This window comes from Xiphophorus hellerii, chromosome 5, assembly GCF_003331165.1.
Source record: "Xiphophorus hellerii strain 12219 chromosome 5, Xiphophorus_hellerii-4.1, whole genome shotgun sequence".
Classification (NCBI taxonomy): domain Eukaryota; kingdom Metazoa; phylum Chordata; class Actinopteri; order Cyprinodontiformes; family Poeciliidae; genus Xiphophorus; species Xiphophorus hellerii.
Genome location: NC_045676.1, coordinates 32581693 through 32605767, shown reverse-complemented (window position 1 = coordinate 32605767; position 24075 = coordinate 32581693). Strand labels below are relative to the sequence as shown.

Genomic DNA, 24075 nt, shown 5'->3' with positions numbered 1-24075 from the left:
ATGGATGTGCAGGCACATAGAGCGGGATTAGATTTTTGTCAAATTCAAAATTATGTTTATACGATTTTCATGAATTTTTACAATGTATAATTTATGTAAAACTTACGTGTTTGTTAAATGAACAGTTTTATCAGTTTTGATTGGTATCTCTACACACAGTAGTGCGAAATAGTGAAGAGAAAGAGTTTCCAAAATTTAAGTGTGGCATTTACTTTTATGGTAATACCCCTAAATGAAATCCAGTGCAACAAGCTGCCTTCTGATTCAGAAGTCATCAAATCAGTAAATATAGAGTTGTGTGTAATTTAAGTTTAATGTAAAATATAACTGCTTTATGCATGGAGTCTGCAAATTCTCCTCATCAAATCCTCGGTTCTAAACAGGTTCTCCAACTTCCTTCAACTTAGATGCAACTTGCCCAACATGGAACCCACCTCTTACCCAATGACTGCTGGAGAGGGACACTACACTCTCCAGGACCCAGCATAGACAAGCTGGTATAGACAATGGATGGAATTAGGTCTATGCATAATTGAGAGGTTTGTTGGAGAACATTAGTGACCACACAGTCACTAATGTCAACAGACAGGTGAGGAATAAAACTGTGGAAAAGTTTAAGTTAATCGCCAAAGCAGTCAAGATGCTCATGATAACTTTGGAGGACCTGCAGAGATTCACATCTCAGGTCACCTCTGTTAACAGGACAACTGTGAGTCAAGCATTCACCTTTATGGCAAAGTGGTCATTAAATTATTATGAAAATAAAACTTAAAGAAGTCTTGACTGTAAATCAGCACAAGGCATGATGGCTGATAAGCCTTTGGAAGAAGCTGCTAAGGTCTGATCAGATCAAAATTAAGCTTTGCTACCTATAGGTAAAACATGTATGGAGAAATACTGACACTGTTCATCAAACAATCAAGTTTAATTGTAAAGCAAATTTGAGCAATAAGGCCATTCAAAGTGATTTACATCATTAAAATACAAAAATATTAACCTAACAAAATTGCATTGACTCTAGATCACTTCTCTTTATGTCCAAACATATTAAATTCAGTTTTGTTTCTGTTCAGCAGATGAAAGTTGTGGCACATCCCCACATTTATCTGTTCTAAGCATCTGTCCAGTGCTTGGATGGGTTCAGAGTCAACTGGTGACATTGTAATGTTGAGATGTGTATCATCTGTGTAGTTTTGATAGCTAATCATATTTTCAGTCCAGAGTCCTGAGTCAGTTGAGACATATAGATATTGAATAACCCCAAGAACTGATCCTTGGGGTACCCCGCATGTGACTTCTGTCCACTTCGATGAGAAATCATCTATTGAAACAAAGAAATCCCTATTCTATATGTAAAATTCATACCAGTTGAGTACTGGACCAGAGTGCACTGGTCCAGTACTGAAATGAGCTCTCAATGATTTCAGTAACATGTCATGGTCAACAGTGTCAAATGCTGTGCTGAGGTCCAATAGAACCAGCACTGTGGTTCTTCCACAGTCTGTGTTTATTTGGATGTCATTGAACACTTTGACTAGGACAGTCTCAGTTGTTGAAATTTAGTATTTTTTTCTGTAGTTATGTCTGGTCAAAGCACTGATGTTGGATTTAGTGTGGATGTGAAGACTAACCCTCTAATTTGTTTTAATTTTCTCTGCAAAAAAAGTTGACAAATTCATTGCAGTCTGTGTTTGATTGGAGTTCAGGTGGTACAATCAGAGGAGGATTTGTGAGCCTGTCATTTGTGGAAAATAAAGCCCGAGCATTGTTATTTTTTTATGATTTCTGCAAAGAACATTTTCCTTTCCCTTTAGTGTAGAGTGATAGCTTTCTGTGTATATTGTTAAATAAACGTTAAATTGAGTTTTAGATAATTTATGTTTGGCTCTATGAGAAAGTTTCTTGCAACTATTTGCACATATCTCCACAGAGACTTGTTCCTACCGGACACAACCTTTACACTGGCATCAATGATACCTGGAAGTTCAGAATGAAAATGATCTACCAACACATCTATTGGGTCACAACATGCAGGCGAACTGGAAGAATAAATTTGATTAAACGTTGCGGCTGTGTTGTCTGTGAAAGAATGCTTTCTAATAGTAGCTGTTTTGCCAAGTGAGTACACTAAAAGAGATTGTACTTTTAAACATAACATAGAAATGATCAGACAGAGCAACATCAGACCTTGGAAGTATTCACACCCTTACTGATAATTGAATCCAGAATGTGTCCTTGATTGTGGGTTGGCTGTGTAACATGTTGAAAGAAACTACCTGAGGCAGTCAGTCATGATGAGAAGTTAGATGGCCATGCAAAGTCAAAAGACATTCAAGAATTTTTAATAATGTATGAAAAAAGATTTAAGTTAATTTCCGTGTGTTTTTGACCTGTTATATAAAATATGAAAAGAGTAGACAAAGGAAAAAGTTATCAAAAAGGTCAAATTTGAGCATCAAATAATTGTAGACCTTACAATTCACAATGTTCTATTTTATCATGCAACCCTTCAAAACATGAAAACTAGACCAACAAGAAACTAATTTCATTTAATCTCTAATGATATCTAAAATACTGAACACAACTGATACCATAACCTCAAAGTTATATGGTGGAATAGAATGAAATATAAATGAAAAGCTGTAAAAGCGTTCATACACAGAGACACACACTAGTTTTGGCCCACTTCTACAGCAATCATTTATTAAACGCATGTTATGTCCAGCATAAGCTTTTAATATAAGCAGTGAAGCCGCTCTCTGTGGTTAAAGCGTGTAAAAGCTGCTTTAAGCATTCAGCTCACATTGAGCTCTTTTAAAAATATTAATAGAACTCATTGAGTACCATTTGCAGACCTGAGGTCAGCCCCTCCTATAGAGCAACAAATCAAATGAGCCAGCAAAATGCCTCGGGGAGACTACACACATTGTTGGAACAGAACTGATGGTTTTACTTTGTGTGTAAAGAAATACTTGAATAAAATACAGCCAAAAAGCTTTTTGTAATATAGAAGCAGATTCCTTCATGTTCCTATAGGAACATTGGTGTACAGCTCAGCTCACACGATCTTCAAATTCTTCATAGCAGACTCCAGGCTCTGGAAAAATATCAGTGAGGATGCAAATGTGTCAGATAATCAGAAATAAAATCTGACAATATGGCTGAGGCTTGAATGTGTGTTACCTTCACATCCCAGATGCCCATTCCTCCATCCATGCCAGTGGTACAGAATTTGGTGCACTGGTTTCTTCCTCCCTCCAGCACTGAGATTTGGCTGAAATGGAGGTTTAGAAAAATCAAAGACTGTACACTAAAACATGATGTGATCACAACCTGCAGTTTGAATCAAAGAGTTTTTAAACAGCTGAAAATTTAGGAGATTTACAGATAATTGCACTGGAGCCTCATTAGAGCCAATCACTCTGTGAATAAGACATTGAGAATGAGAAGAAGGAGGGTGCAAAATGTTATTTAATTAGGAACTCTGTGTTTTACTTTATGCACAATTGTTTCTTGTTTCCCTATTACAGGTGTCCCTTGCTTATTAAGCCCCCTCCAGGTTTTCCCTCCTCAGAATCTGAACACTTGTGTCTTCTGACCTGATGCTGTTCTTGTGGAGCGTGTTCAGGTCCTTGTCAGTGCTCTGAGTCTCAGAGGCTCGACGGTCCAGGTTCTTAAAGCGTTCCCTGGCACTGATGTCCTTCGAAGCTGCCTGCTTGGGAACATCCAACTTGCCACCAAATGTCAAGCTGGCATTTGCACCATCATATACATACAGCATCGGGTAACAGTCATGACCCTGAAGAAACAAAAGAATGCAAGTTTTGCAACATTCCAAGAGGGACTTTAGTTGTTCAAACAACTTCAAATATTTTGAAGCTGGTGGTTGTAACATGACAAAGTGCGGAAAAGTTCAAGACATATGAATACTTTTTTGAATTGCTGTAACCCAATTTAAATTGAGATAATGAACTGTGCTTAAAACAAGTGCCAGGTGTGTGTTGTGTTGAATACTCACAGCAGCAACTAAGCTGTTCTCAGTGATGAAGGTAACACACAGGAGAGGAAGAGTTTCCGAGCTCAGGCTGCTCACCCTATGAAAGTCAGGACAAAAAGTTAAAAGTCTAACACTGAAACAAGTGCTAGCTCCCCAGGTATACCGTCCCTCCATCTCTTACGTGCCCGTCTTTCCTCCCTCAGCTACTGACACTGTGGAGTCGTGGGACGTCCAGGCCAAACGGTTGCCAGAATGAGAAAAGCACACGCTGTGCACCCAGCCGCCACCTCCACTCGATGACGGAGCAGCACCTCCAGAACCTCCAGACTCGAACAGCACCTCCCCAAATGGCATCTTGCTGCCCCAAGGAGTGGGGCCAGGCTTCTCCTCCACCTCCTTTATGTAGGCTGAGAACACCCTGCAGAAGACAAGTTGCATTGCTCCCATCAACTCCTACAGTGCTCTCCACATTTCATGGCATCCCTGGTGAAGGTGTGTAAAGGCCTTACAAAACAGTATCTACTATTACAGTACCATAAACTGCAAATTAATTGTTGATTTTTTCTAATTCTAAAAGACTCAACCATTAATTTGAATATTTTTTGTAGCTCCCTTGTGTGTCTATGACATGTTATGTGCTTGTGTTGTGCTCAGACAGTCATCATGTGAGCACGAAGAGCAGATGAAACACTAGTCATCAAATTAGTGACTAGGAGAGGCTCAGCTTCCTGAACATCATTGGTGAAATAAGTGGGACGAAGTCACAATAATGCAGATAATATAATTTTACTGAGATGCAGCATATTTTAGTGCACTTCACAGCTAATGAATAAAAAACTTTTATATGGATCTTATTTTGTTATATATATACAGTACAGACCAAAGGTTTGGACACAACTGTGTGTCCAAACTTTTGGTCTGTACTGTATATATATATATATATATATCTAAGGTTTGGGTCTGAGAACCTGAGCATGAATAAACTTAAGCAATTCTGATTGAGACATCCCTGTTAGCTTTATTTAAATATAGTTTAGCTCGTTTTACATTTGGCTTGTAGAATCATGAGAAAAACCAGCAATACCTGCATTTGAAATCACAGGATCCAGCAGCCAGCAGCACGTTATTAGGATGCCAGTCCAGACTCAGAATAGTAGAACGGATCGGCTTCTTGATGTGCTTGCACACCCACCTAATGTAGAAACACTTAGTCCTATGTTATGCTGACTTGTATTTTTCAAATGAATAGAAATTAATTCCATGCAACCTCACCAGTCATTTTCCTGCTCAAAGTAGCAGATTGAAATGAGCCTCGAACTGCTGCCAACGGCAAACTTGTTCTCCTTTGGTGACCACTTCACACAGCGAGCGGCCCGGTTGATCCTCAAGATGACCAAGGTGGGCTTCCATGATCCCTCCTTCAGGGTCCACACATAAGCGTTACGATCAGCACCACAAGTGACGATGCGGTTACTGTCTGGAGCCCAGTCAATACCTTGAGGGAAAAGAAACTATTCACATTCTGCACTTATGACAAGGTGTGCAGTTCTAATCAGAAGTTAATCAGCACAAATATATTTATTTTTACTGACCACACAGCAGTACACACTCAAATATATACAGTACATACTCTCCACCAATAATTTGTTAGTGTTATTTTTAGTCAGATATTCAATGTCAATATGTTAAAGGCATCTTTAAAAGATGATGATGGTGAGTGGAGGTGTATGTGAAAGATTTAGTTTAGTACATGAGGAACACAGATGGCCTCACCTGTTACCTGTCCATTGTGCTCCTTCAGCTCGTGGATTTTGGTCCACTTGGTTCCATCTTTCTTGTAGATGTGGACTTCATGGTTATTGGGGCACAGGGCAATCTCTAGAACACAAAACAAAGCATTTAAATGAACTATGACAACATATACTCACTGGACATTTTATTAGGTATACCTGTTTACTTGTGTTCTAACACAACTAGATAACTGGTTAATTATGTGTCTGCAATTCATGGCAGTTTGGCATCTGGATGTGGTGAAAATGACTAACTGAAAGCATCAAAATTGGGAAGAAATATGGTTCAAGTGACTTTGAAAGTGGCATGGTTGTTGCTAGATGGTCTTGTCTGAGTACTTCAAAATCTGCTAATAGACTGTTGGATGGTTGTATTTACTACAAACAACTATCTCCCAGACAACAGAAAATATTTTTAAAAATCCACTGAGCAGCATTTGTTAGGATAAAAATGTCTGGTTAGTGTCAAAGGTCAGAAGAAAAGTGGACAGACTGGTTCAGAATGAACAGCATCTTGAATAACCTCTTATTAATATTAAGGTATGGCAAATACTGTAACTGAACAATAAATCATATCCCTATCATCTTTGCAACATCAATTTGTTCTAATGGTAAAGAACTGCTTTCAGGCTATTTTTAATAGGCTTCAAAATTGCATCATACGTTTATGGTCTGATTTTAATTATTAATTTGGCTCATTGGATAGGCCTTTCTGCCTCTGTACCCCACACCTGCTATAGATGCACTGACTGATATGCTAACTGAGAATGATAGCAACACTTAAGATCAAGGAAAAAGTAGTGAAAAGTGTATCTGTACTTTAAAGCCATCACATCTCAATTCAATGCAGCATCCTGGAGAAGTAGATGAAATGGGAGATTTACACCATAGATGTGCAGCCAACAAATGTGTAGCAACTGTGTATGTTATTATGGGAATATCTCGTATCTACCTTCTCCTAGCAGGAGTACCCCTAGGCTCGGTACTGGGACCTCTTCTCTTTCCAATATACGCTAACTCACTGGGTCAGTTTATCCGATCACATGGCGTCTCATAACACCGCTATACTGACAATACTCAGCTTTATTAACCATTTTCACCTGATGACCACATGGCCCCAGGACTGTCTCCCTGGCATAATGACATGAATGAAAGCCCATCGTCTTCAACTAAAACTCTCTAAAACTACATGCTTGTGTTCCCAGGCAAGCACACCACATACCAAAATACCAGCATCAAAAATGAATCCCTATCATTTGCTCAATCAAAGGTGCCAAGAAACCAGTCGTCCTGATCAGTGACCAGCTTGGTCTTTAAAGATCATGTTACGTCCATTGATCAGTTATGCTGTTTCACATTGTTAAACCTAAGAGAAGTCTGTCTGTATCTAATATAACATGTCAGGTAACTTGTGTCATTCCATGATGGTGAAATGACCTGCTGAGCGCTACTACAACAGCTACCTTGTTTGTCTTCAAGGATCTGTTGATGACCCAGAGATTGTCTCCTATTCCAGTATCTACCCTGTATGTCCCTACGATCTTTACTGCATTTTTTCCTCTTTCTGTATTCCTCCCTGTGTTTTCACTATTTTTACACAGTCACCTCTGACGGAACCTGGGCTCGTCCTTCTAGTAGCTTATTGTTAGCTTTGATATTAACTGCACTGCTATGCAAATATTCATTTGTAAGTTTCTTTGGATAAAAGTGTTAGCCAAGAAGCATAAACATAAAGATAGAGAGGATGCGCAGTGGAATAATAAGTGAGCAGCTGATTGAATGCCTACAACAGAAAAACTACCGGAACACAATGTGTCTCTTCCTGGGGGCAGCCCACACGGCAGCTTGTGAGAACACAATGTCTTTTCCTTTAAACTGTGGCAAAAACCCACATGTTTTAGTCTGCAGATGAGTCAGAAGTGTTTGTCTCAGAACGGGAGTATGAGTGCTTTGTGTGCATTTTTCTTCTCCAGATGAACCAGTCCCAGGGTTAATTTTTGCAAGGTGTGTGTAAAACTAAATATACACAAGTATGACTCGATCACGACTGTCTGTTACATCCGCTTTGCTCAGAAAGCAAAGCACTGGTCAAAATAGCCAAATAAGGCTTTGGTTTCCTCTAGCTAACGGTGCACAAAAGCCTCTCAGAAGTTCTCTGGCGCCACCCTCACTGCTACAGGAAACAGGAAATACCTTCTCCCACCTGGGAGCCAATCACAGGCCTTGGCTGATAGCACCAAGAGACTTTAGTCAGAGGAAGATGTACCGTTGGGTTTAACCAGTTGAACGATGAGACAGTTTAAGGAGTTTTTAAAGCAGTCTTACGGGTCCGATCTTTGTTCCACGCATGGCAGCTAATTGGTTCCAGAAGGAAGCTATGGTACGCCATGGCCAATCAGATGCCAGAATCAGATCAGGAAGTGGGGAGAGGAACCTTGCGAACTGAAAGATTAACAGAAAAAGAGAAGTGACAATATACTCGCCTAAAAGAGGAAGCAAAGTAGTGGGAGAAAAATGTTTAAATGTCAATAATTAACAGGGATATTTGTAGTTTCCTGCGACAGACTGGCGACCTGTCCAGGGTGACCCCACCTCTCACACGAAAAGTTAGCTGGAGATAGACACCAGCACCCCTCCCGACCCCGATAGGGACAAGGGTGTTAGAAAATGGATGGATGGATGGATTTGTAGTCTCACACCGTGTGATGATCCAAAATGTAAAATAAATAAAACTAATCCAGCTTTTTATCATGGTATTGGAAACTTAGCTTGATAACCTGTTTTAATGGAATTCAGACTTTCAGAGAAATGTAAAGAACTGTACAGGTCAAGGGTATCATACATCCCTAAAGCAGATCACTTAACTCTGAGTAGAAAAGCACTAAAATAGCAATAAGACTATTCAAAATGCAACCATTTCTTTAAAAGCAACAGCAAAAAGATAATGTTACATATTATAATTTCTCTGAGTACACTTATTTTTCCTTAATCTGTGCTGTCCTTGCAAAATTTGCATGTGAGTGTGTGAGTATGATATATGAACTGGGTAAAAAAAAAGAAAAAAAGAAAATCACGGCTTACTTACCCAGAGGGAAGGACGGTGATGAATAGAGTTGCAGAGATGGGAGACAGAGGGTGAAAAAGGCAGAGGGTGCTCAGCTCGCGGACTCTGGCCAGTCAACGCGAACGCCAACGACAGAGTGAGCTCAGGAAGAGCAGAGCAGAAGCTGAAGAGAGGGGTGGAGAAGTTCAAAGGGGGAAGTGGAGGAGGGTGCAGTCAAACTCAGACATGCAGGAAGTTTGTAATTTAGGGTTCTGGGTTCAGCGATAGGAAGAAGAGAGCAGGTTTAATGGGAGTAAACTTCTTTTCCTTTGAAAGAATGAAGTTGAAACAGCTAGTGTGAAAGCCAAAAGTAAAAAGTAAAGGCAGGACCATGAAAACAGTTTAATTTTACACAAAATGGAGGAGGTGCAGAATGAAATGAGAGGCAAAACAGCATGAAGAAAAGGGGAGGGGCGTGTGGGCACTCTACATAAAGAAAGAATTTGAAAAGGAGGAGGACTTCAATATAGAAGAAAAGAAGAAAGCATGGGGTCATTCCAACAAATAGACCGAAACAGCACACTTTGATCACCATTTTAAATTTATGCAGATACCCAAGAACTTTCTCTTTCCCTGAGTGAAGCTGTTTATGTTGTTGTTTTATTATTTAAAAATAAAAATACAAATAGAAATGTGACAGATAACATATCTATTAAGGCACATTTTTTCCCCTGTTTCAGCTACATTTCATATTGATTCTAGGGTTAAAATGATAAAATGTATAAAAATGTATATATATTTATATATAAATATTCATCACTTGGACACAATTATTTGTCAATGACAAAAAATATCAACAATGAAATAAATTGAAACTGACGAATAATATTAAATAAAACTTTATGGAAATGCTTTTAAAATGTAGTTCAACAGAATCATTTTAAAGAACCAACAAATGAAACAATTCTCCACGACCAATACTTTCTCAAAGAGTGCTGAGAATAAAGGGACTAAGTTCTTTTACAAATTTCTTATAAAGCTCCCTTGACAGCCCATCACTACCAGGCGATTTGTTGTTTTTAAGACTTAAAATAGCCTCTTCTACTTCCTGTAGAGTGAGGTTAGCATCACACATTTTGTTATCAGCCTCAGATAAAACTTTACAATGTTTAATCAGTAAAGAAGCTTTTTCATCTGAGTATTTAGAGGAATAGAGATTGTTGTAAAAATTGGAACAAAATGAACCAAGGGTTTTATGGTCTTATACAATCTTGTCATTAACTTTAAGTGTGTCTAAAGCATTATGAAGTTTAGATTTTTCTAAACCAAAAGTAGGAAGAACACTGCTCCCCTTCCTCCAACCATCTCTCTCTAGACCTTACAAACGCGCCTCGAGCTTCTGTTTATATATTTCATCAAGTTTAGTTTGACATTCACTAAGGAGAGAAAGGTCATCATCATTAAGGTTATCATGGCTAATCCTGGATAAAGAAGCTATCTGAGAGCAAAGACTTTATTCCTCTTGCCTTCTCTTCTTTGCAAGGTTACTACTGAAGGATCTCATAAATTTTCCTGTCATATTTTAACAGTTCGAGAGTGAAAGGCTTAAAGTGATTATTTTATGGTCAGAGAAAGGAGCAGGGTGTGTATCAATATTAACACCAGCAGAATCGACTTGCTTTGATACCAGCCAGAAGTCGATACGGGACTTTTTAGAAAGGTCTTTGGTACGCCATGTAAATAATTTATGTGTAGGAAATTTTTCCCTAAAAATGTCTAAGACATCAAAGTTATCCATAAAATCTTTCAGGTAGCCATTGGATGAGGTAGAGTGGTTAGGAGGGTATCTATCTATATTATTATCATAAACCACGTAGAAATCACCAACGAAAATTAGAAGGGCTTCAGGAAATTTTGATAAGCAACATGAGACTTTTTCAACCCATAACTCAAAAAGCTCTCTGTTGTTTGAATGAGAGTTGTAGCCATATATGTTGGTTATTATTATAATAGTCTGTGAGAAAGCAAGAACCATACAGGGTCCCTGTAGTAACTCATTACTTCCCCTGGAAATGTATCTGAATCAAAACCCCAGCAGTTTTCTCTGAGCCACATGCTGCCCATATTTCCTTTCCCCACTGACTTTTCCAGAATGTCATACCATCTATAGTGCTGTGAGACTCCTGAATAAAACAAAAATCACATTTAAATGTTTTAATAAATAAAAAGACAGCTTTGCACTTCAGATTGTTTATTAACCCCCTGGCATTGAACGAAAAAAACGAGAGAGACATGAACAAAAGAACAAATCCTCAATAGAGAACAATAAAGAACAATATTAGTGGGATAACAAATTACGCTATCAAAAAACGAGTTAGAGCTCAAGCTCCGCAAACAGAAGATATTGATAATGAATGAGCCATTTTACTATTGGCTATATTCTAGCAACATAGGCTACAGTATTTTTGTTAATGACAGAGAACTTATTATAACAGAACAACAAACTGTAAACCCAACAGGATCGGGATGAATTTAAAACCAGCAGGTGGAGCATCATGTGGCGGAGGGAGGGAAGATCTCACTGTGGCTGATGAAGGCTCGTCCAGCGGTGAAACAGGCCGCCAGCTCCTCCTGTACTGATGGCCAAAGGAGGCGTCGTTTCTCCCGGTCCTCTGCGAAGCGCATGTTGTTGTCTGTTTCACCTCCATTTGATAGAAACAAATGAATTTACCAGCAAGTCTTTAACTGTGTTTATTCCTCTCATAATCAACAATAAATCCTGAAAGTTTGAAAATATTTGCTATTATTTGCCAAAGTTAAGAGGGGGGAAACCAAATTAACCACCTGAAATAATATGTTCCCCCTCCAAAGAGCGTTGAACAGGGGAACAAATTATTTCAGAAAGGAAATAACAGGATTTGTTGTTCAGACAGGAGTAAACACAGTTAAAGAGTATGTGAAAAAATAATTAGCTCCCATGTTATAGAGGGAGAACAGATTATTTCAGGCAGCTAAAATGTTTGGGTCCCCCCTCATAACTTTGGGAAATAAAGAACTGTTTCCAAATTCTCAAAGATTGTTATGTGTGATAGTATAGTATGCTAGAAATGTCCTTAATCCAGTAATCTGTCATATTTTACATTAGAACAGGATTTCCCAGAAAGCCCACACTCTTATCTTTTCAAAAAGTGACTTACTTTTATTTGTCTTACTTTTATTTGTCAGGCTTAAGTGACAAAAGTTGAAAAAAGACCGATTTTCTTGGCAATTAAAAAACAAAACAAAACAGTGTAATAGGTATATGGAGCCCTCTAGTGGACATGGGGAAATATTTTCTTTTGCGTTACCTCGCAATACTTTTGTTTCCTCGCAATATGCTTACTGCAACATGTACTGGTCTACTATAGAGTCACAAAAGTCAATTTAAAATTTGAAATCTATACACATTTAAAGAGTCTCTGGTGCAAAAAACTGATTGAGAATCGATTTATTCACTGCATGTCTATTTGTGTAAGATTGCGACGGAACTGCACATGAAAACATCCCTTTAAACCATTCAGACAAGAGACACAATCAAAACTGTCAGATAACTTATTACCCCGCGATAATAACTCAGAAATAGTCCAAATAGTTTGGATGTATTTTTTTCTTCTTCCCTTCTTACAGAAAGTTTCTGTTTATAACATACGTAGTGCATTTCTATCCTAAAGAAAAAGCCATAAAATGTCAGATATTTCACGAGATATTAAGGTACACGGAAAAACCTTACGAAAACCTTTAGAGCAGAAAGTACAATGGCCACCGCACGAAAGGCTTACAGTATTCAACTACGCCGGATGAACTGATTAGTACATTATGGAGAGAACGCAAAAATATTGCGAGGTAACGCAAAAGAAAAATAAATCGCCATGTCCCCTAGAGGGCTCCGTAGAAATCAGATCAAAAAATGTTTTACTAGGTTAACTCAGTTACTTCAAAAATACTCAAAATAATTATGACTGTACCTTTGATGCAAAAATGAACATATTTTCTTTCCAGATATGTTATGAAATAAAACATATAAAAACTTTTAAAAAATTGTTTTAGAACATCTGGCTTCAAGTCGTTACAATGTGCCCAGCACAGGGGGCGCTCATTCCCTGTTCTCTGCCAAGAAGCATCACTTGTTTTAACTGACACGAGTGTTTTGAGAGTTTATTGTGCCCCAATATTCTACATACTTTCAAGTAACAAAGTGAGAATACACAAAAAGTACCTGCTGTCAGAAAATGTACACAAATAACGAGTGCAGTCACTTAGTTGTGTAGTGTAAATGTACTTCATCTTTATTTCATGTCAACCTCATGAGTTACATAGAAATCCTCCATTGACGGTTTTAGTGTGGTAGTTCAGAGCGTAGTGCTGGCCAGGCCTGACACTGCAGTTTCAACAGCTGCTCCCCTCAATCCTCCAACATCAGATCTTGTACAGGTTTTGATCAGACAACCATCAACATTTGCTCAGCATTTTAATAACCCCTGGTCTGAAGTCTAAATTGTTTCACCTGCTGTTCAGTGAGGACAAACACCTGTACAGGAGATCATGTTCAGATTGGAGTGAGATAAAATACAGTCTGGGTGTTTTGGATAAAACATACCTTTTAGCGTTCATCTTTTGGTACTGGAGGTTAGAGAACATAAAAACACACATTTCACATCACGTTTAGTACGTGTCAGAGTACCTTCCCACTTTTACACCTGGTTAACCTTTATTTAAAAGCAAAGAAAAAGAAAAAAAATATCAGTGATCTCACACCACAGCTCAGTGTGTGTAGTGCGTGTGTGTTTGTGAGTATGTGAAGGACACGCCCAACAAGAGTGTTTAATGGTCTGATCAGTGCTTCAGCAAACACTCAATAGGGTGGTCAGTTATGTACTTTGCTGGCTGCGCCACACGGGTGGGGGAGGGGGAAAGGGACAGGGAAGAAGGTTGATGACTGGGGGAGAGGGGACAATAGGGGTGAAGCTGCAGCGACTTCATTCATTCAAAACATTTCTTCACATGATGCGGAGACCCTGGATAGAAGCTTCTAGGCTCTGAGGAGGAAAAACATAGGAGGTGGTGAGAGCTGCATCATGAGAGGACCCACACTCAATACAGGAACGATTTTACCTTGAAGTCCCAAATTGTCATTGCTCCATCAATGCCCGTGGTGCAGAACTTGCGACAGTCCCTTTTGTCTCCCTCATAGATAGACACTTGGCTATACAAGAACAAAGATGTGATGACATGTTAAATGAGAAGAATGCTAAAGAAATGCTGTAAAAAGTTCAGACCACTGAAACAGAATTGGGTTCTGTGGAGCTGTCATTACACCAGAGTTGTGGAGCCCCAGCGGCGGTGGCCTACCTACTGACATGAGCGTGGCAGCCTGTTTCAGCAGTTCTCACCATTAAATAAATCCTAATAGCATTGTCATTCTCAATAAATGCTCACTTCTGACTTTATCTTCTATTCTAAATAAATGTGGAAAAGTGAAAAAAAAACCAAACAAACTTCTAGTTGTTTCCAATTTTACAATCACTGTACTAATCACTGCTATCAGGCTAAAACTGTCTCCTAAAACTGCATTTTTCCAGAAATAGAAGGGGAAAAAAGGGCTTTATTGTAGATTTATATTTATATCATTTGGTCAGCCACATTATGTTTTTAATACTTTCAAATGAATATTTCTCAATGAATGTACATAAATTTGATTTTCGCAACATACAAAAAGGAAAAGAATGAAGAAATTAAGTTTCTGCAAGAGACTGACAAATAGCAAAATCTGTTTAAAAATTAAAATCTACATATTTGCACTCCATCATTCACCTTCACTTATTTGCTAATTTTTTTGACATCTGACAAAAAACAAATTTTGTTTTCTTACCAATACCGTACATTGTGCTGAATTTGTGAAAATTTTCCGCATCTTTCATGTCTCTTGCCTCAGGTCTCTCCTGTTTGACCCCAGTTCATTGAAAGTAAATATGAAAGTGCTGGATTTGACTACAAACTTAGTATGTTGTGTGTGTGTGTTTGGTTCCAGACGTACGTGATGCTATTCTGGTGCAGTGTGTCCAGAGTAGTGTTGCGGTCCTCGGTGGTGGCCCTCTTGTCCATGTTCCTGAAACGTTCCATGGCAGACATGTTCCTCTGGATGCTCTGCTTGGGGAGGTCAAGCTTCGACACAAACGCCAGCGCTCCGCTGTCATCACAGCGGAAGAGCATGGGGCAACAGTCGTGCCCCTGAAGACACACACAACACATTTTAATATTATGGTTCATGTCTGGATGGTTAAAGTGTGAATGTTTGTTTTAAACTCACCGCAGCTACTAGACAGTTCTCGGAAACAAAAATGACGCTGAGTAGAGGCAGGAACTCTGTCTTCTGCTGTGAGGGACTAAACACATACAAATTTACTTACATTCATTTTATTCCATCAAAAACAATGACGTGCTGCCATAAAAAGGAGACATCTCTGCTCTCATGACTGAAATATGCATTTTTATACCTAACTCAATATTTTACTCTGACCTGCGTTAGCGTAGATACATCCTCATGATTTATTAGCAATGAACACATTTTTCTCAAGACTGCATTACCTGGAATAATGTTGGCTGATATATCAAATATACTTGTAGTAAACTAATGCAGGTTTCTCTATGCGAGATGTCTCACATGTAATCTTTTTACTCTTACTCTATTCTGCCTAAAGATTTTCTGCAAATCATATCACTCCCACCACCATCATTGGAAAGACTGCGAAACGTGCAGAAGGCTGATACCAGGTGAGAGCGTGGCAACAGTAAAAAAAAACAAAAACACTGATGTCAACAGACTGATGAGTATTGAAGGGTTCACAAAAAGTAAATCAATCAACAAAGAACTTGCTTGCGAAAGAAAACAGATACAGAACAAGGCCAGATCAGGACTTAAAGACAAAGTAACTTTTTCCACCTAATCCTGGATTGCTCTTGTTGCAATCAAAACTGCTTAAGATGTGCAAAAGCTAAGGTCTCACAGTAACATTTCAAGATAAGACGTTTGATATAGTTGTAAAAACTGCAGATCAGAGCTCAGTTGAGAGACTCATGGAGACGTCAACGCACCTTCCACAGCATGCTACAACAAGCAAGCAGAGTCGGTTTTTTATCTACATACAAATTTACTTCATAATGAACTATGTTACATTTAATACAGTTGTCCAACAGCACATAACTTGGCTTCTGTGTTCTTATCTCATAACAGCGACCTGGGGCCTCATGTATAAAGCGTCCGAACGCACAAAAAATGTGTGGCACCATATTTTACGTGCAAGTCGGCATGTATAAAAATTAACGTGGCGTTAATTGACCTGCCGTGAAAATGTGCGGCAGCCACGCAAACTTTTTCTGTGGACAATAATAAACTACAAAGTGTCAAAACTCACCTAAATACAATGAAATCTGACGATATTCAGTGTTATTTAGACCAAGAAGCATCAAACCCAATGATTTTTCATGATTTTAATATTTTATTGTTTAATTGTAAAGTAGAAAACTGAACAACATTTATCCTCAGACAATAAGCTAACACGCACACAAAATAAAGACAATAAAATAAAAAGATGTGAAAACCTCACTCAAATGTAAATAGTACATTTCCTCAGGTTTTGTCTCATAAATATATAATTGTTCTGTGCGCTGAAGCGCATAAAATGCATCTGTGGAGTAATTTCATTTTCACTAAAAAAAGAAAGCAAGGTTGGATCAGCAGATTAACTCCCAACAGGTTTGATTATTTTTAAGGTGATTAAGGTGTGTAATCACATGTAAAGGTGAGCTGCGTAATTGAAGAGCGCTTTGGCCCTGATGGGGAACATCATCAGTGGACGAATTCAGAGGGAGCCTGTGTTCAGAGATCATATTGATCTGCTGGGAAATGTTGATGATGATTTATTAGCATTTAGATTAACCCAGACTGATCATCCTGGAGCTCCGAGCAAAACTTAAAGAAAGAGCCGTGGGTTACCAGTGCAACTGCAGTCATCCTTCAGCCGAGCCACGCCCGCTTTGTGAATGTGCCTTTATGGATAGAAAGCATGTGTATTCTGTAAATGTTCAACTTATGCACGATTTTGCTAGCTAGATTACCACTCAAACACTCAATAGGGTGGTCAGTTATGTACTTTGCTGGCTGCGCCACACAGGTGGGGGAGGGGGAAAGGGACAGGGAAGAGGGTTGATGACTGGGGGAGACTCCGACACGCTGTGTGTCTCTAAATCCCGGCTGAACGCTCTGCTATTCAAACAGGAATTTGCACGTTTTTAATTTGGACTTTAAATTAAAATGTATTATTTAAATTTTTTGTGACGTGACCTTATGTGCCCTGAAAGCACCTTTTATATGAAATATATAATTATTATTATTATAAATACTTATACTGCTACAAACAAGGACATTGTCATGGTATTACTTCACGTGGTGGCAGACTTCCGGGTATATTTATGGGGGGCAATAGGACGGACCATCAGCTGCGCTCTATTTCCCGCAAATTAGGATGTATAAAGGAGAGATGCGCAGGTCTGTGCGTGCGCACGGCTTTATACATCCAATTTTTTTTTGTGTGCCGCACTTTTCTAAATTTGTCCGTACGCCAAGTTTTAGTGTGAAAACTGCAAACTCTTTTATACATGAGGCCCCAGATGTTTCAATGTGCAACAAGCAAGTGTGCTCTTGTTGATCATTGCAAAATATGCAATGAAACCCTACCTCTGTCAGAAACCTGTGACTTTAACATTGCATTAAAAAAACATCATACAATTGTTAGAAATGAAACAGTACATAAAAATGTACAGCTACAGCAAAGTAGTCCCATTTCCTCTTTAAAGACTTATATAGACCTGTGAAAATATTTTATTCCAAATTTTGACTGCATAGAAATAAAGATCCGATTGCGAGTAAAAAAAAAAAAAAAACAGAGCCAAGTAATTCTCTCTGTTTTTAACTTTTAGAAATAGTTTTGAGAGAGACATACTGTAGCTACACACACTTATACTTTTATTTACTCATGGGGCTTAATGAACAAATGGGATTATTAAAAAAAAAATTTTGCCTACTGATGGTATACATTCAGATTTCTGAAGCTGTATGTTAATTTATTTTACATTTCAAAACTACTTTTTTAAATTATTAAGATATTTAGGGAGTTTTAGAGAAACTCCCATTTCATGGCATTGTGAAATTCTTTAGGTACAGAAACCAACAAACCTGGCAGTCTTAGAGCTGTCTACCACAGTGACAGTGCTGTCATGGCTGACCCAGGCCAGACGGTTCCCAGAGGCAGAGAAAGAGACAGAGTGGACCCATCCTCCTCCACCTGCAGGAAAAGAATGCATAACAACCTGCTGATGTGTTTTTAGTTCAACAAACAACCGAATTAGCCTGAAGTAGGACATAAATACTGACCTGCTCCTCCAAACTCTGCTAGCACGGCCCCAAATGGCATTTTGCTGCCCCAGGGTGTGGGGCCCGGCTTTTCTTCTACCTCCTTAATGTAGGCTGAGAAGACCCTGAGGCCCGAGAAAGAGCACAGAAAAGACAGTTGAGAGGAAAAACCATTTAAAAAAAAGCAAAAAAGGTTGGACAGTTTTTACTTACTATAGCTTTATTTCTTAATCCATTTTTTTTTTTTACACAAATTGTACCTGCATTTGAAGTCACATGAGCCAGCAGCCAGGAGGATATTGTTGGGATGCCAATCTAGACTGAGGATGGTGGAGCGAATTGGCTTCTTTATGTGTTTGCTCACCCACCTGAGAGGAAGACAGTATTTAAAGCAGGATTGGTAGCACTGTGCAACAGAACCTAAGTAAATGTTGGTTCATTACTGTTATTGCTCAGGAAATGTCACATTACACAGTTACACTGTTGCTCACAGGGATCCTAAACCTTTTTCATTTTAAAATTCAATAGTTTTCCCAATGCCATTATTTTTGCCATTTTAAAAATATTCTTAAAATGTATATGCAAATATTTTACATCAAGTTCTAGAAGTCATAAAACAATAAATGATAGCCAATAATTTGCCAGTGTGATGGATATTTCATGGAGTTATTCTGACCAAGTTGGAGCAGTTGTCTAAAAATCTCAACAACTCAAAATATGGCCTGGCTTATTATAAACTAAAATAAATAAATAAATATATTTTTTAAGTCAACTGGTGACACCTTTATTCTTAAATACAAAGTGATAAAAATTTGAATTAAGTGAATGTGACCTGGTTTAAGAATCCCAAATTCATCATAAAATATTGATCCAACAGAATCTGAAGGCTTAATTTTGAACTTTTTAAATTTTTTGCCTAAGTAAACATTACAGTGTGTTTTCTGTTTTTTTTTTTTTTTTAACTAAAGCAGTCAGTGAAAATGGACATAATCGCCAGTTGTCATGCAGCAAATTAATGACAATGGAAATAACTTTAATATTACAGTAATCAATTTAAAAGTTCACTTTTGAAAAAAAGGTAAAAAAAGAAGAAAGCATTCTCTAGAAACATACATGTTTATATGCTCCTTTTTTAAAAAAAATATCCAGACATGAAAATAACAATCAAATTCCATATTTTCTAGATTGCATAGGCATGGTAGGCAAATTTATCCATATATTAAAAAAACACATTTGGAGAATGTGAAAGGTGCTGCACTGCTACTTCAATCTCACCAGTCATTCTCAGACTCAAAGTAGCAGACAGAGATGAGTCGAGCTCCACTGCCGACTGCAAACTTGTTCTCCAGCGGAGACCACTTGACGAAGGTGGCCGCCCGGTTGATCCTGAGGATGACCAGCGTGGGTTTCCAAACTCCTTCCTTCTGAGACCACACGTAGGCATTTCGGTCTGCTCCACACGTCACTATACGGTCACTTTTGGGAGCCCAATCAATACCTAAGGAATAACCAATCAATGACAAATGTAAAACAAAAAAACTTTCAAACTGTTGGTTTTGGAAAAGGATAATATGTAAATTAAAAAAAGATTGGTAATTTATTTAAGAATACATTATGACTGTAAATATAACCAAAGCCATGTGCACTCAGTATGTAGAATGCATAGTACATTTTGTTAATTTGAATCTTCCAGAATGCATCTATGACTATTAAGGATGAATTTGAGAAATTGTCTAAAAATCAACAAATTATATCAATCTACCGTATTTTCCGCACTATAAGGCGCACCTAAAAACCTTCAATTTTCTCAAAAGCCGAGAGTGCGCCATATAATCCGGTGCGCCTTATATATGGACCAATATTGAGCCACAACAGGTCTCGCAACTACGGTGAGCAGCCGCCGACTTCATTTTCCCCCGTAGAAGAAGAAACGCGCGGTGCACGCTGGGTTTTGTGTAAAGACCCCAAAATGGCTCCTATTAAGAGACACGCTTACAACGCAGAGTTTAAGCTCAAGGCGATCAGTCACGCAGTAGAACACGGGAATAGAGCAGCAGCGAGAGAATTTAACACGAACGAATCAATGGTGCGGAAGTGGATATATATTGTGATTGCACTAAAGTCTGATCTACCGTAACAGTATCAGACTGTTTTTTACGTGTTTATTGAATCGAGGAAAAGTTCCCCTCCACTATATGTTATACCTTGCTGTTGTTAAAAGATAAACTGTCACGAAAATACCATGTCACTTACTTTACCTCGGGGAAAATAATAAAACAGCTGTTTATTCATTTTGGGAATGAATGGAGTTTTCAGAAGCTGGTTTGTAATCTATTAATAAAGTTTGACTGACCTATCTGACTATTTTGTTGACATTCCCTTTAGCGCAGTTCCATTTAATGGATGCATAACGTAACCCCAGCCTCTACTGTAGCATCTATTCTATGCGCCTTATAATGCTAATAATATAAGTCTGACTAACAGCCCCGCCCACCAGGTCATGTCTGCACATTCGGTGTTAATAATAGTCACCACTGTTACCAACGCCGCAACTTTCTTGCTTCATTATATCCATATATTCAGACAAAAAAAATTGTACCCGTAGGCCTGTCACGATAGCAAATTTTGCTGAGCGATTAATTGTCTCAAAAATTATTGCGATAAACGATAATATTGTTTGAAGACCTTTTTACACTGATTTAATGGAAATGACATAATAATCCATGCGATTTCTTGCCAAAGATAGATACACTTTATTTTCAAAAGAACACTAAACACTGGAACTGATAAACAAAATAAACAAAACAACCAAAAACAAAAATAAAATGGATTCTCAGTCTCCATTAACAAAAAACGCACTTGAAAAAAAAAACTAAACAACATAAAGTAAAAGTGGAAATAAATACTGCATTCAACCAAAAGAGTGCAGATTATGAAGTCTGTATATTATGTTGCCCTTCAGTAATAATTAGATTTAAATAGAGAAGATGGGCACATCGACTACCTGATGCAATAATTCACACTACATGATTTTTTGCTCCTATTTTTCCCCATACAACAATCTTAAAACGTTGGTCTTTCTAAGATTGTGTGGTGTGTTATGGTAGATCGTTGTGGCCGCTCCGATCTAAATCAGGGGTTTTCCCCGACTGGGATCTTAGCAGCCTGTTGAATGTGACAGGCAGCCAATCAGAAAGCTTGGATTCTCCTCCGTGTTTTCTGAGGGGAAATTACGTCGGGGAATCCCAAACAGCTGAAACGGCGCAACCCGATGATATGTGGAAACAACATTAATGTTTATTCAACATGCAAAGAATATAGAAATGACAAGAGGAGGAGTTGGAGCGAAATTGCTACCGCAGTTGGTAAACCCAGTAACTTTTCAGCTGTTCTTCGTTAACGTGACGTAAATAGGTTATAATGATTTTCATTCAGTCAGGACTTTACGCTGACACTAGCCACATGCATTGCAGGTAGATTGTAGTAAAGCATTGATTAATGCCTGGTTTTAAAATTAGTTAACTGGACTTGTAGCCATTATTTTGTGCCCATTATACCTAGGATTTCTGTCGGCTAATGTGTGATCTGTCAGGTTTTGAAAATGGGCTGACAATCGGCCGGCAGCTCTAAGATCGTGGAGTGTGCTGGGCTTTACACTGAGGAAATGAGGAAGGGAGGAGTCAGTGGAGAGCACCGGAGTTAAGCCTTTTTTTTTTCAGTGTCATTAACAGAAAGAGAAAAAGGCCGGAAGAGACGATAATGCCGATAATTAAAATGACGTCGATAGTTTTAATTTATCGTACGATTAATCGATTTATCGTTTATCGCGACAGGCCTATGTATCAGCCAAAATTGGAATTGACAGGTCAGGCTTTTTTAAAGATCGGTGATCAGTGCAATCAGTGGAATCCTAATGCTACTGTTGAACAACACAAAGTCAATTGTAAAGATTAACTCTGGACTGTCAACAAGGTGTTCAATCACCCTCCAAATGTACTTATGTATAAAATAAGAAATGATAAAAACAAAAATTAAAAACATAATAGTTGGTGTGTTATATTAGTTTAGCAGCCAAAGAAAAACTGGTTGCTTTTCTCTTAAATAAAAGCAATTCCTTGATTTTCTAATTTCACATGACCAACAATATCATCTCATATGTATAATCCATGGCAGGAAAAACTTTGATTTAAAATACTTCCAAGAAATAAAAATTTTTATTAAGAAAATCCACAAGGAAAAAGTCTAAAATGCCCTTTTTTAAAATAAAATCCAGACACTGAAAGTAAAATTTTATATCTCCCTTACCGCATTGATTCCCTAAATATATTCAGAAAGGAATCAAATACAAGTCAAAAATCTCTAGCAAACTAAATACAAGTTAAAGAATGTGTAAAAGAGCCTACCTGTAATGTGTCCATTGTGTTCCTTCAGTTCATGGGTCTTCAACCACTGGTTGCCACTTTTCTTGTAGATATGAACTTCATGGTTATTTGGACTGATAGCAATTTCTGAAAACAAAAAAATAGAAAATTTAATAAGAACAAAAAAAAAAAAAACAGGTTACCTTGATGAAAATATAGAAACCCAACCAGTTAGACCAGATTCCATTGACTACTGAAGACTGAAACCAAGCTTGTCCTTGTTTACCTGCAGTTACTCATTCACCATGAAGAGCTTTTATGATGTGGAATTTGATACACAACCTAAGACAGGTGTTGGAACTAACCAAGACTTCTTTGTTAGCAGTTGCTATTTTTTAATTCAATTATATTTTCAGCCTTACGTGTCCTGTCGCGATTCCACGCGTGGCAGGTGATGGGTTCCAACAGAAACTGATGAAGTGACATCTTGTCTGGGTGTGGTCCTTAAGTGCAACTCTGCACAGTCATAAAGCAACAACTTAGTTAGCATCCAGCGACAACAATTTCCAAGCGAACAGTTGCCTTTTGGTAACACTCCTCATATAAAGCTAAAAAGCTGTTAGAAAATTATTATCTGTGGCTTACTTTGATTATACTTACTAGCACGTAGCTTGAATTCATTGGCTAAACATAACTTCGAGCATAATAAGGACTGAACTTATTAATGGCCTCTTAAAAAACGCAGAGTAACGTTAGCATTCAAAATTTCCCTTATATATATATATATATATATATATATAAGGGTTAAAGGGTAAGTGTTAGACCAAATACATCTAAACACCAGAAGCCCTGAACCCGGTTAGCTAGCCACGGCAGGGTTCGCTGGTTCTGTCCAGCGAAATGCCATTAACGTTACAGGCAGTTTACTATAAGCTTAGCTCAAAATTCCCTTGTTCTATAAAACCTCGCTGGGCAGTCGAGGCTTGTTGAGGTCGAGGCTTGTTTCAGTTTGCTCTCTTGTACACGTTTACTGTTAGGCCTACCTTCTATGGGTTTTCAAGCACCGGTGTTTGCTTAAAGAGAGCCGCCTCGCTACAACATCACATCTCGCAAGCGCGGAGGCTAACTTACCTCGTCGGTCCGGTTCTGCCTGAGTGTGCAGTCTCGATAGCCAGTGAGCTAAGTCACATAAGCTAAGGGGTAAAGGAACTAGGTTAAATCAGGAGTGGACTTGAATTCGCGGACTCTGGGCAGTCGACACGAATTCGTCCAGGAATGTTGAGGGAATGTCAAGAAGGTACGACTGGGAGCATCCGGTGGCTAACTCAGCAGCAAAACCCCTGGATACCTGGCTGACAGCTAGCTTAGCATCGTCACGCTAATGGTTACATTCAAAGTGAACAAACCCGTTTACGACAAACGTCTTTACAACACCG

General features: G+C 38.4%; 2 protein-coding genes and 1 long non-coding RNA gene across 4 annotated transcripts; 1 reads left to right on the top strand and 2 right to left on the bottom strand.

The window, feature by feature from the left end:
* The first annotated feature begins 518 nt into the window (after positions 1-518).
* LOC116719660 (uncharacterized) lies at positions 519-14643 on the top strand. Its single transcript, XR_004339239.1, has 3 exons — positions 519-685; positions 3454-3457; positions 14631-14643. It is a non-coding gene; the product is annotated as an uncharacterized LOC116719660 (long non-coding RNA).
* On the bottom strand, positions 2327-9170 carry arpc1b (actin related protein 2/3 complex, subunit 1B). The gene is made up of 10 exons (XM_032562238.1): positions 8873-9170; positions 8113-8229; positions 5771-5875; positions 5270-5492; positions 5082-5189; positions 4179-4415; positions 4019-4094; positions 3600-3799; positions 3184-3274; positions 2327-3097 (listed from the first exon to the last, which is right to left on the bottom strand). Exons 2-10 carry the CDS (start codon positions 8174-8176, stop codon positions 3059-3061), a joined length of 1143 nt encoding a protein of 380 aa, XP_032418129.1. The 5' UTR covers positions 8177-8229; positions 8873-9170; the 3' UTR covers positions 2327-3058.
* Positions 13130-24075, bottom strand: arpc1a (actin related protein 2/3 complex, subunit 1A). 2 transcript variants are annotated; one of them, XM_032562239.1, is made up of 11 exons: positions 23771-24075; positions 23062-23155; positions 22682-22786; positions 19554-19776; positions 18539-18646; positions 18300-18403; positions 18102-18210; positions 15177-15252; positions 14904-15097; positions 13982-14072; positions 13130-13905 (listed from the first exon to the last, which is right to left on the bottom strand). In XM_032562239.1, the coding sequence occupies exons 2-11, from the start codon at positions 23123-23125 to the stop codon at positions 13867-13869; spliced, it is 1113 nt and encodes a 370-aa protein (XP_032418130.1). In that variant the 5' UTR covers positions 23126-23155; positions 23771-24075; the 3' UTR covers positions 13130-13866. The 2 variants fall into 2 exon arrangements, with proteins under 2 accessions (XP_032418130.1, XP_032418131.1); XM_032562240.1 differs by lacking the exon at positions 23771-24075 and adding an exon at positions 23683-23747.